General features: G+C 39.9%; 1 protein-coding gene across 7 annotated transcripts in view; it reads left to right on the forward strand.

The window, feature by feature from the left end:
- Nucleotides 1–13,290, forward strand: part of ATP8A2 (ATPase phospholipid transporting 8A2) — a 624,797-nt gene that overhangs the window by 301,714 nt on the left and 309,793 nt on the right. For all 7 annotated transcript variants that reach the window (XM_019651455.1, XM_019651453.1, XM_019651451.1 and 4 more), the window contains one exon: nt 5,242–5,414. In XM_019651455.1, the coding sequence (XP_019507000.1) occupies nt 5,242–5,414 (173 nt within the window). The remainder of the gene's footprint in view (nt 1–5,241; nt 5,415–13,290) is intronic.

The raw sequence follows: 13,290 nt of genomic DNA on the forward strand, positions 1-13,290 counted from the left end.
TTAGCAACTAAGCTAAATAGGCATTAATGGGCCCTGGGATCCAACCGCAATTTGTAACATCGTTCCTTTGGGAAAATGGATTCTAAGTGCCCAATAACTAACTTACAAATAGACTTTTGAATCATAGTCCATTTGAGAATAAGGAACTGTTTGTGATAGTAATACCTTCAATTGGCTGGCTTGAGAATTGCACAGAAGGGACCTGTATTCCGGCACACGTGTGTGGTGAACCCAGCAAGTCTGGGTTTGATCAACGATTATTGCTGAGTGGGCATTGAAAGTGTAGGAATTAGAACCAAAGTAGAGGCTGGAGACAAGGCATTAGTAGGGTGGATCTGGAGAGGTTTTAGTAGTTGAAAAGGTTTTCAATCTCAAGGGCAAAGGTGTGATTCTGAGCAGATGAAGCAAGGGAAGGACGAGATGGAAAACCGGTAAGAAGGGAGCTGAGGAACAGAGAAAGTTGAAAGCAAAAAAGGCCAGGAGTCAAGGAAAAAGAAGGATCAAGAGCCAGTTCTTTTGAAGGAAGTTGTAATGCAAAATGTATGCACCAGGAGGTCAGACAAATAGATGATCTCCAAGACCCGTAAATGATCTCTTAAAGATAGTCCAGTTCATGTTTAGAATCATGACTTAGACACATCAATTGACTTATGAAGTCAGCATATTTATTGAGCCACCTGCAATGGGTTAGCATAATCCAGGGTTGGCAAAGAGAGTTTCTGCCTTCATTGAATTTACAATTTAGTATAATTCCAACCAACATAAAAATGAGCCAAAGCAGGCTAGGGTATGATGGTGGTAATATCTACGCATAGGATCTACCCATAAGTAGAATACTAGTTTTTTCATTATTTCATCCTTAATTTTGTGTACGAGGTCGGACAATTAAGTTCGCGAACTCATCCTAGAAAAAGTGCTACATACCTCATTGCTGAATATCACTACAGTTATCTTCAAAGTTCTCCCCTTGGGAAGCTATGCATTGATGCCAGTGCCTAGTCTACCCTACAAAGCTATTTCTTCAAAACTCTTCTTCTGGAATGGCAATCAGAGCTGTTGTTGTGTTACCCTTGATGTCCTGAATGTCATCCAAATGTTTTCCTTTCAATATTTCCTTGATCTTCGGGTAAAGAAAGAAGTCATTGGGGGCCAGATCAAGTGGGTAGGGAAGATATTCCAATACAGTTATTTGTTTACTGGCTAAAAACTCCCTCACAGACAGTGCCATGTGAGCTGGTGCATTGTCGTGATGCAAGAGCCACAAATTGTTGGCAAAAAGTTCAGGTCGTTTTCATCTAACATTTTCACGCAGCTTTTCCAGCATTTCCAAATAGTAAACTTAGTTAACTGTCCAGTTGGTACAAATTCATAATGAATAAACCCTCTGGTATCAAAAAAGATTAGCAACATTGTTTCAATAAGTTCACCAACCTAATTATCTGACCTTGTATTTGCCACCCTGATTGTGTCATAAGATTTATGGGAATAGATAACGTAGAATGTGTCTCCTTGGCATTGCTTTTTTTAAATCACCATTGGAACATAGTAGGTACTCCAATAACTAAGGTACTCAGATAACTATATCTTGGTTGATTGATTGTAATAGGTTTGACTCTTGTAACTGCTTCATCGAACTCATTATATGTATGAGAAAACTATTCGTTAATGTGATACTTAGCAGTGTATGAGAAAATGCCTGGTTGATAGACTACAAGTGTGAAATTTCTTTGGATGTTGTGTAACTTAGGTCATGTTTGTGTGCTCTCAGCAAGTGGAAAGCATGACTTCCATGCTTCTACAGTTTGCAGTTCAACACAGCCAGTGGGTTATCATTCACTCCCACGGGCGTCCTTGGCTCCCAGAGGCCTTCTCTTGGCCTCCCACCCTCCATGCATTAGTGGTCTTCTCTTCCAGAGTTCCATACTGTGCATGTATCTGTCTCTGTAGTTACTACATTCTGTTAGAAGACTTATTCCAGACAGTAAACATAGCAGGAGTTGCTTGAGCAATGACTGCATGCCCTTGTGTTGCAGTGGTCTAAACCATGGCTTTTCATCTCTGTATCCATTATGCCAAGAATACAGCCACATAAGCCAGGGGCTCAAGTTGTTGCATTTGTCTTAGTCATCTCAGGCTGCTATAACAAAAATGCCATAGACTGGGTGGCTGAAACAACAGAAATTTATTCGTCATGGTTCTGAAGAACAGGAAGTCTAAGGTCAAGGTGCTGGCAGACCCAGTATCTGGTGAGGTCTCTCTTCCTGATTTGCAGACAGCTGCCTTTATGCTGTGTCCTCATGTGGCTGGAGGACAAGATTAGAGTTGGGATGGGGGAGGAAGGGAGGAAGAGGGAGAAGGAAGAAGATCTCCTGTCTCTTCTTATAAAGGCACTAATTGCATCATGGGAGCTCCACCCTCATATCCTAATCACCTCCCAAAGACCCCACTTCTAAATACCATCACAATGAGGGTTAGCATTTCAACTTATGAATTTGGAAGGGACACAAACATTCAGTCTATAGCACTTTTCATCGTTCAACTTGAAAATATTTCCACTTGGTATTGCAGATGCCTCCCAGGCCACCGCGGGCTGTGGCATAGTGAGAGGCCCTCAGGAAGGGCACCCATTCGTGTTACTCTGTGTCTTCACCTGCCTCTGTTAAAACTCCAGCTCCCTTTCTGGTCCTTCCCCTACACATTTTTAGGGGGTAAGGGGTGATTGCGTGTGTCTCAGGAACATACAATAGTTTTCTCAGTTACCACATTTCTGCCACTCGTATTCCCAGCGCTCAGGCTCATTCTGGTGGCACGCTCCTGTGTGATGCCCCAGAGCTTCACACACCAACAGGTAGTCAGCTGCCAAAACTTGGGGCCTCCCTACTCCTCCTCCAGCTGAGGGAGAAGAGCCTTCTGTGTCCAGTCTATTCCACACATGCCCCAGAAATAACCCAAGTAGAGAAAGTACCCTTCGTAATATTACTATCTCTACATACCTTCACATGTGCTATCCCTCCTTTTAAAAAAGCCGCATTCAATGGTGTCCACATCTCAGGTTTTTAATTGCTTAGCCTTTCCCTTCATAAGTCCATGGGGGAGGCCGATAGGAGTAAAGGACCCTGGGCTAGACTGCGCCTCTGCAACAGCATCAGCATGTTGTCCATGGACCAAATCTGTGTACCTTGACTCATCCCCCTGGTGAAATATTTCCCAGGAGGATTTTCTGTCCACCACACATCGACCTTTGGCAAGCACACCCTCCAGAATTGCCCAGACTTGCCTGAGTTCCCTGGTGAACACACCCAGGCTGCCAAGCTAGGATCTCCCTAAGTGGGTGGAATTTCTTTTCTCCACCCAAATTCTAAAGGGCAGGCTGTTGGCGCAGATAAGGTAAACAGAGATGTTTTCATAGATGTTTTGTTGGAGATTCAGAATTACTCAACCAATTAAGAATAAAAGTATGAAGTTTACTTTTATTTTTTAGTAGCAGTCAATTGAACTTTTATTCTTTAGAGCACTATTCTATCAATTATTCTATTATTATGCTGACAAAGAAGGCATTGTCAGTGATGGCAGTTTTTCACTGCCTGAAGTATCAGAAGTGTGTATTTCCCTTGACATAGGAAATTCTTAGTGGATAGTCACAGAGGAAGAATGGGCTTGATTGAGTGCTTACTGTGTGCCAAGCCCAGTGCTACTAAACAGGTTACATATTTGAGCTCATTTATTCATAACAAAAGTGCTATCAGATCAATATTCTTAACTCCATTTTACATGTGAGATAATTGCAATTTAAAGAGGTTAAGTAGTTTGCCCAAGGTCAGAGAGGTAGTAAGTGAAAACTTGGCATTAGACCCCAGGCTATCCGACCACAGAACAGGGCTTGAGACCACAGTTGTGCCTTAAATATGCCTTTCTGATATTGCCAGTGTCTTGTTGAGAAATGAAAACTGAGGAGTAAGACAATAGAGTGTGTTTCTCACTTCCTGATGGTAGCTGATCCTCAATTTAAAGAGGGCTCGAAGAATTCCTGTTCATTCGAATTATTTCTTTTAAGACTGTAATTTATGTTATTACATGATAAATTACATGTAAATGTAACTTAGTAGTCAAAGGATAGTAGTCCAGACAAAATAATTTCAGCAGACTTTTGTACTTCCCTGATTAACTTAAACCAGATTTTTTTTATTATGAACCAAAAATTGCATTCTTATGTTTGAACCAGATATCTTATTCATAGTCATAAACTCACTGGGAGGATCAGAACATCATTTTTAAATTTTTATTTTTTAAGTGACATATATTTATTCAGCAAATATATGCTGTATACCTATCATATGCCAGACATTTTGTTAGGAGAGAGAAATACAGTGACGCATGAGACACAGGCCTCTTTGAGCTTACGAATTAGTGGGAAAAGCACACCAGTATATAGTTACATAATATGAACACATACATACACAATATATAATTGTACTGGATGTAAAAACAGAGATATGTACAAAATCCTAAGCATGATTCTATGCTTTAATCCCATCTGATAGTAGACATCACAGCAAGGTACTTACTTAGCCTGGTAGTAATGTTTTAAAAGGTACTGGCAGTTTAATTTGATTAGATATTTTCTGTAACATGAAGAGAAAATCAGTTTGTTTCTTACTTTGATGTTACACGGAGAGAAATGGTTTAATCTGAAGATCTCAGCAGAGACTAGAAATTAATCTTTTGTGTTATTTTCATATCCCCTCACATCTTTTGGATGCTGTAAAATTTACCTTATGCAAACCAAGAAATGTTTGCCATTTGAGTTCCAGCATTATTATTTTTTTTTCCTGGAAAGCACATTTGTTTATATGGGGTTTCTAGTGGCACCAAGAATAATGTGTATGTAGTATAAAGGGCGGTGGGGTGGGGGAGAGGTGGAGAAAGACAGTGGTAAGGACCTTAGCAATTAAAGTTCCGATGGAGAAGAATTTGGATGCTCTAGATTAACTGTAGAGTGCAACCAGGATGGGTTATTATAAATATCAAACGCACATATCACTATGGGGATGTTTCACAAATAAAAGAGAGCAGCCCCATGACATTTTGATGTATAACTATACCAAATTGAACTCTGTTTATATATTCACATTGGAACGGCAACATTCTCACCTCAAGGAACTTACTTTTGATTTCTGTTTTGGTTTTGATATATTAAACATGCAAAAATGTGACCTCCCCTCTCCTCGACTATTGTTTCAGGCGACACGGGCAGCCATTACTCAGCACTGCACTGACCTTGGCAATTTGTTGGGCAAGGAGAATGACGTGGCCCTCATCATCGACGGCCACACCCTGAAGTACGCGCTGTCCTTTGAGGTCAGAAGGAGCTTCCTGGATTTGGCGCTCTCGTGTAAAGCCGTCATCTGCTGCAGGTGGGCATGTGAGATTCATATTCTGACATGTCTGTATCCTGTGTTTGTAGATAAGAAGTCAATGCGCAGGAATTCTAGGGGTAAACTTGTGTAAAAAAGGCAAAACCAAAATACAAATTTAACTGTCTGTTCATAGATTTCATGGAAGGTGGTTTAGTGGTTTTCACAGGTTTCTACATTTTTGGTTTTGTCTGTTGTCTTCTGAGAAGATTAAAAAAGAGCCAGAGTCTCCAGTCATAGTCACAATGGGGGATAAACTGGAAAACCTCTGCCTCAAGTTGGTGTGGGAAATTAGACAGGTCCTACTACCTACTACCTATTATCTACTTGGTTCCTTGGTTCTGGTGGCCAAGCTCAACTTCCAGGACCTGGGGGACTTTGGTGCCTCTTTTCTGAAGTACCGTGGGTGTTTCTTCTTAGTCATCAAGGGGCATTGGCCAGGTTCCTGCTATGCCAGTTTTTGTGTTAAGATCTAACCAGAAAGCTTTGTTGGCTTTTCATGAAATCTGGGAAGGTTTTTAGGGTGGGCGTTGTTACATCCCACTGACTACTGGGCCATATGAGGTCCAGTTCTGACAGAGATTTGAAAGTCAGAATTATAAAGAAAATTAACTACTAGGGAGCTGAATGGCACCACCCCAATGGCTCAGTAAACAACTTGAAAGGTGAGAAGAGAGCTTTCCATTTCTGAAAGCACCGTGCTTAGATAGTACTTGGGACAGGATTAAATGCTCTGTAACGCATATTACTGGGTTAATGATCTCATCCGTGCCTGCTCTTGTATGTTGCATGGCTACACACTTTTATACCTTGTTTTCTAGTTTTACATTGCTTTCTTTGATATTGTCTCAGAAGCCAGTTATCAGAATGCTTTTGACTTCCTCACTGCATCCGTCTTTAAAGAACACCTGGTGTGGGTTTGAGCAAGGCCCCTTTAGAATAACCAGTTGTTGTGTTGATAAGATGGCTTTGCCGTTTCTGCCTTAGAAGGCCCTAGTGACATCATCTGCCATGCTCCTCTTTCTCTCCACCCACACCTCACACATCCCTGTGTGGGATACTCAGCAAGCCTGAGCAATAACCCACTGCCCTCACCGCAAGACAGTTGTCTCTCCCAGGTCTCCTCAACCTTGCCGCCCATCCCCCACCACTGGCTTCTACATGAGACCAGAGAATCTGTTCTCCTTTCCCCACAAATACACCTTCCCACCCAGAACCCTGAACTGTCTATCTTCACATAACAATAATTCTCTGTCATTTTATTCTGCTGTCCTGATCCCCTTAGTTTGTAACATGCCACCAAAAGCCAAGGAGAGCTGGAGTGGCTGACCGTTGGAGCTTCTGTGGTGGAAAGGAATGTTGCTTTTGTGGCCATGATTGTAGGATGTTCAAGGACCCTGGGGGTGAGGAACAAATTCAGATGTATTTGAAACAATGACTGAGAACTCTTTGTTCCTTTTAAGTCAGGGAACTTGTGCAGCTATGAGGGGACCTGGGATTGTGAGGAATGACCAGAGCATCTGGAAATAAAATACCATGGTTCTGTTTTTATGATGGCCTCCCTCTCTCTTTTTAAACAACTTATTGAGGTATAATTCACATACCATATAATTCGCCCATTTAAAGTCTATAGTTCAATGGCTTTTAGTATATGCAGTTTTGTAATCATCACTACAAACAATTTTAGAATATTTTGCTTACCCCCAAAAGAAACTCTCTTATCCATTATCAGTCAATCCCCACCCTCCAACCCTACCCCCACCCCTAACTACTAAACAACCACCAATGTGCTTCCTTGTCGCTATAGATTTACTGATTCGGGACTTCATATGAATGCAGTCCCATAAGATGTGGTCTTTCCCTGACTGATTTATTTCACTTAGCATAAGTTTCATCCAGGTTATAGGGTGTATCAGTACTTCATTCCTTTTTATAGCTGAATAATAATCCATCGTATGGATATGGATTCTATTTATCTATTATCTATTTTGATTAACATTTGAATGGTTTATACTTTTTTACTATTATGAGTAATGCTGCTATGAAGATTTCTGTACAAGTTTTTGTGTAGACATGTGTTTTCATTTCTCATGGGTAAAGAGCTAGGAGAGGAGGTGCTGGGGTCAGGTAGTGACTCTGTGCTTAACCTTTTGAGGAATTGTTATGCTGGTTCTTAAAGTGGCTACACCCTTTCATGTTCCCACCAGCAATGTATGAGTGTTCCATTTTCTCTCCATCCATGATAACACTTGTTATTATCTCTCTTTTTGATTGGTTAGCTCAGTGGGTGTGAAGTGGTACCTCACCATGGTTTTGATTTTCATTTCTCTGATGGTTAATGATGTTGGGCATCTTTTTATGTGCTGATTGGTCATTTGTGTGTCTTGGACAAATGTCTATTCAATCCTTTGAACATTTTTAAATTGGATTATTTTATTATTATTATTATTATTGGTTGGTAACATTTCTTCATATACCCTGGATACAAGTACCTTATCAGATAGACGATTTACAAATATTTTTTCCCATTCTATAGGTTGTGTTTTCACTGTCTCGATGGTATTGTTTGCAGCACCAAAGATTTTAATCCTGAAGTCCAATTTGTCTGTTCTTTTTTTTTGTCCCTTGTGTTTTGATGTCATACCTAACAAGGTCTCTTTTTTAAGTAACTCATTCTGTGCTTTCTTTCCGGGACTCCATTTGGGCATCTTAGACAAGGCACAGGCAAATGGCAAGAAGGGTAGAAAGAGTGGTGGGAGGTACTTTTTTCTCATATTTTCCCCTTTGTGCCTACATTGTGAAGTGGCCGTGTATGTGGTACCTGATTTCTGTGAAGTCCCCAACCCCAGAGGTTGTTACTGTCCCACCCAGAGTCAGGAGTCATGGTGAGAAAGCCACCCTCCCTGCCAATGGCTGCGTTGGTCAGGGAGCCCTCATTCTGACCCGTCAGGGAGCAGAAATGAGCAACAGCAGCAGAACAACAAGAAACAACACGGAAAAGTCTGGTAAACTGTAAATCAAAGCAAATGTGCTCTAACCTCATGGTTTTTCAAAGGGAAATCAAAACGAGTCCGTTCGGATTCTCAGGGGAGAGGCAGGAATGCCGTCCAGGCCCTGCATGCTGTTTTCCTGCCAGGTGCTTGATACTAAAGAAAAACATCTTTTTCCCCTTCTTACTCTGGCTGTTTTCAGAGCGCTTTGTGTGTCACATAAAGCTGTACACTTAAAGCCTTCCCAGGAAGGGGTTCAAACTGGACTTGGCACAGAAAGAGGAAATTTCAAATTAAATACTGTTACTGTCTACAAAATAGAAGCACTAATTGAGAAAAGGAATCCAGATAATGCAGCACTTACCGCTCCAGGAGACATTTCTTGGCTGGTATCACATTTAAAATTAAAAAAAAAAAAAAAGTTAACACATACTTTAAAAAATAAAAGCACTTGTACACTTCAGTTCTTACTCGTCACTAAGAATTTAAACCTAAGTTAAATTTAATATGTGACTTCAAATGTAAAGTTGACCTTAACTCTCACTTTTCATCTTTAAAATATAATAGTTGTAAAAGTTACCCTTTTCTCTAATCATAGAAGAAGATAATTTATTTCAGAAAATAACTCTTCAGTGCAGTCATGAGCATTGTCTCTCATTAGTATCGATTCAGAGACTGGCAAATGTTATATAAAAATGGATCAATACTTTTAAACTACAGCAGTATTTTAGGCAGTGAAAAGAGAAAAATGTAAGAATTTGTTCAATAGTGTGCTGAGATTAGAATGAGATAATTTTCCTAATTGGACATTGTTACACCCAGATATTTTCCATGTCTTAATATGGGCAGCAGCACAGTTAGCAGTCAGCCCTCGACTGCAGCTTACAGCTCTGTTTGGCAGGGACTCTGGCACGTTATTTGATGAGGTATAAACAGGTTAGTCCAATAAGATTTTTATTGCGGGCTTGATATTTGGATTGTACGTTCCTAGGTGTCATGGGAGAATAGAGGCCAGACATGGCCTTTGCCGTTTAAGAGCCAATAATGAGTTCGAGTGTATTCTAGTACTTGCCTCTCCTCTACTTCTTTGCATCTCATGTACACCCCAACTTCTTGAACCAGGCCCTTGGTGAAGCTAGCAGACCCCAAGTCTCCAGTAGCTGCCATCTTGCCACATGCAGCAGATTCTCAGTTTCTTTCTTGAGTCCTCCTCAAGCATTTGGTGTCAATGGCTCCCCCTTGGATTCTTGTCTGTTTCTGTGACACCTCTGTCTTCTCTCTAGTCACATGTCTCCCTATGGGCTCTTTTTCTGGTAGCCTCTGAAATGTGTTTCGAAGCTTTTGCCTCTGACCCTGTCATATTCTCACTCCCTGTCTTCTCCCTCGTGCATTCCATGTATTCTTATGGCCTTGTCTGCCTTCAACAGTAGTGGTTCTCAACACCAGCTTTGCATGGAATCACCTGGAGAACTTTATACAGTTTTCTTCCTCAAAAAGTTAAACATGGAATTACCTTATGAACCAGCAAATCCACTCCTAGGTATACACCCCAAAGAATTAAAGACAAGTAATCAAACAAATACTTACATGCATATGTTCATAACAGCACTATTTACAGTAGTCAAAAGGAAGAAACGACCCAAGTGTCTATTGGTGGATGAATGGATAAACAAAGCGTGGTGTATTCTTATGATAGAATATTATTCAGCCATAAAAATGGGATGAAATACTGATACATGCTACAATGTGATGAACCTCAAAAACATACCTAGTAAAAGAAGCCAGTCACAAAAGACCACATATGATTATATTCATATGAAATATTCATAATAAGCAAATCCATACAAACAAAGCAGATTAGTGATGGCCAGGGGCTAGGAGGAAGAGGAATGGGGAACCACTGTTTAATGGGTACAGGGTTTCCTTTTGGGTGATAAAAACGTTTTAGAACTAGATAGAGGTGATGGTTGCCCAACACTGTGATATACCAAATGCCACTGAATTGTTACACTTGAAAATGGTCAATTTTATGTTATGTGACCTTTACCTTAAAAATATAAACTCATGAATTAAAGAATCTATCCATTTGAATGAAAAGATTGTTGAACGAAAAGAAGTGAAATGTTGAATGAAAGTTTCACTCATTTGAATGAAATCTCTGTTGAAAGAAAACAAGCAAAAAAATTCTGATTGCCAGGCCCTACCCCAGAACAATGAGGTCTGAACTCTGGGCATTTTACAAACTCCCTGCATGATTCTCATGAATAGTTAGGGTTGAGCACAGATGACTTCCCCTGGCTGCGTGTCCAGCATGACCCCTTTCTTGAGCCTCCAGAACTATAGATCCACCTACGTCTGGGACTTTTTCACATTGACAATCTTTGGGAACCTTGCACTGAAAATGTATAAACTGAGCTAGTCATGACCACCTCATCTGTGCATCTTACCATTCCTCCGGTCTTCTCCATTCTCTCCTGAGTTGCCAGAGCCTTTTAGTAGCATAATAGGCACAATGTTCTATCTAAGGGACTTTTAGAGAGACTAAGCCACATAAGCAAATTATTATACTGAGGTCAGAAATTGCGGTCTCTTAATTTGTTGACCCTTGATAAGTATTATCTTTGTTTTTATAAATGAGGAAATAAAGGTCTCAGAAAAATGATCTCATCTAGCCCATGGCTCCAGCTAGTAATGGAACCTTAGCATTTTAATCCGAGACCTGAATACGATCAGGCTCTCCGCTCTTCAGCCACGTAGTTGGCTATATCAGCTAATTCATAGTCACATGTTTATTACTGGTGATACTTGGAGTTTCTGACAAAAGTTTTTGCTTTTAACATATTTTTTTTAAACTGTAGAATTTGTTGAAACCTATTTAGCATAGAGTCTTATAGGATTTGTCATTCTCTAAAGGAATAAAAGTCACATAGAAAATGTGTAAACCACTTTTGATTTATTCAAGAAGGAGTTCTCTGTTCTCTCTTCCCTGTTTTCCTTTACTTAAAATGACCATCTTTCAGTTTTCTCATTTTTTCTTTTTCTTTGAAGGTATTTTTGTCAAAATAGAGATACGTTTTGTAGGTGCAGACACAGGAGTGGGACTTTGACCTCTTGAGACCATCCAGAAAATGTAAAAGTTAATGTGTGTCATCAGGAAAAGAGTCATGAAAGAATCATCAGGGTCCCCCCTGCGAGGAAGTCGGTGGATGACCCCACCACAGCTCCCGGCAAAAATAGGTGATGCTCACGGCCCCAGTGCCTCGCTTCACAGACATGATTTATGGCTGTATGTCCCCGGGCGGGAGATGGAGTGAAAGGAAAACACCACTGGATGTGCAAATTAAGGGTTTCAGAAGGGCATCATTTATTTTCTCGGATGTGTTTAGACTTCTGTCTTTCAGGGTAGACTCAAAGATAAACATGTATAAACCTACTGTGACACCACAGAATTAAAGACAGTCAAGAGAAGAAGGCAGAGTGGGCACCATGAATGGTCTGAAAAACTTTTAGTGTTTATTTTTCTAAATCAGAGAGTGATTTATATTTCTTGTAGAAAAATTAGAAAATACAGATAAGCAAGAAGAAAGAAAACAGAATTCACACCCTCACCCACAAGAGTTCATCACTCACTGTTAGCAATTGATGTTTAAATCTAGATCTCCTTCAGTTCAAATATATTTCAGTGGAAGAGGGTTAGACTGGTTACAATATGTGATGTGAAAACATTATAAACAGTTTCTATGTAAAATAGTAATATAAGATATATATTTTAAAAAGCTTAATCATGTTTGTTATGTGAAAACACAGCAATTAGTTTAATTTATTAGTAATTGTTGGCTATTCCAGTTAATTGAAGTGTTTTTTTACTGTTATAAATATCACTGTAAGGTTTTTATAGCTAAATCTGTGCAAAGGCACTTGATGATTTCCATAAAATAATAATAGATTCAAGAATAAGCAACATAGAAATTTGTAAAAGGGTTTCTACCTTTCACCCAAGAAAGTGAAGTTATTTCACTTAAAACGTGAGAGATGTGGTCAGTAGTTCACTTCCTGCTGGGACGAGTGTGTTCTCCTCTGGTCAGCAATCATAGCCTTACCAAGAGAAGGGAGCTGTTGAGTGATTATTTTGTGGCAGGATACTTACATGAGGAGAATCTAAAAGGAAATCAACACAGACTGCCCTGCTGAACAAAACTGCCCAGCATTTTGACACTGACAGAATATCCTTCCCATAGCTGGCTTAATCTTATACCCATTTTCTGGACTCTCTTAAGCCTCTGACTCAGTTAGGCTGCATCCCCAAACCTATACATCTGTCCTACCTTAAGACTACTTAGCGTAGAACAGAACTGGCCCTTCTAATCTGGTGTCCACTTCAGCTTAGCTTTTTGCATGATGGATAATAAGCAATCTCAGAATGTTATGTATTTTGTGTGTGGTATCTTTCAGCCTGTGAGTTACACACAAGAATTATATCAAAACAGAGTTCAGACACACTAATTAGAATTGTACCACCGATCATGTTTTAGTTGGCCTCCACGTTGGTAGGGTTCCAATCATACACTTGCAAAAATAAAACTTTTCTTTAGTTTCTTTCATGATGTGATACTTCAGCATCATACATGTTTAGCTATAAGTCAGCTTCCTCCTGTGACATTTTAATCCAGAGAGTATTATTAACTTGTCGAGGTTGTAAGCCTATCCTTGGGTTGTTTGTACTATGGCATAGAGTGTGTTTGCCCATTTGTTGATTGAATGCAATTAAGGTAGAATTCTTTTTTTTAATTGTTTTTTATTATAAAATACACATTTTTTAGAATTAGTTTCAGCTGTACAACACAGTGCAATAGTTATACTTTTTACCCCTCGAAGTGACAACCCCC

This window comes from Hipposideros armiger, unplaced genomic scaffold (assembly GCF_001890085.2).
Source record: "Hipposideros armiger isolate ML-2016 unplaced genomic scaffold, ASM189008v1 scaffold_160, whole genome shotgun sequence".
Classification (NCBI taxonomy): Eukaryota; Metazoa; Chordata; class Mammalia; order Chiroptera; family Hipposideridae; genus Hipposideros; species Hipposideros armiger.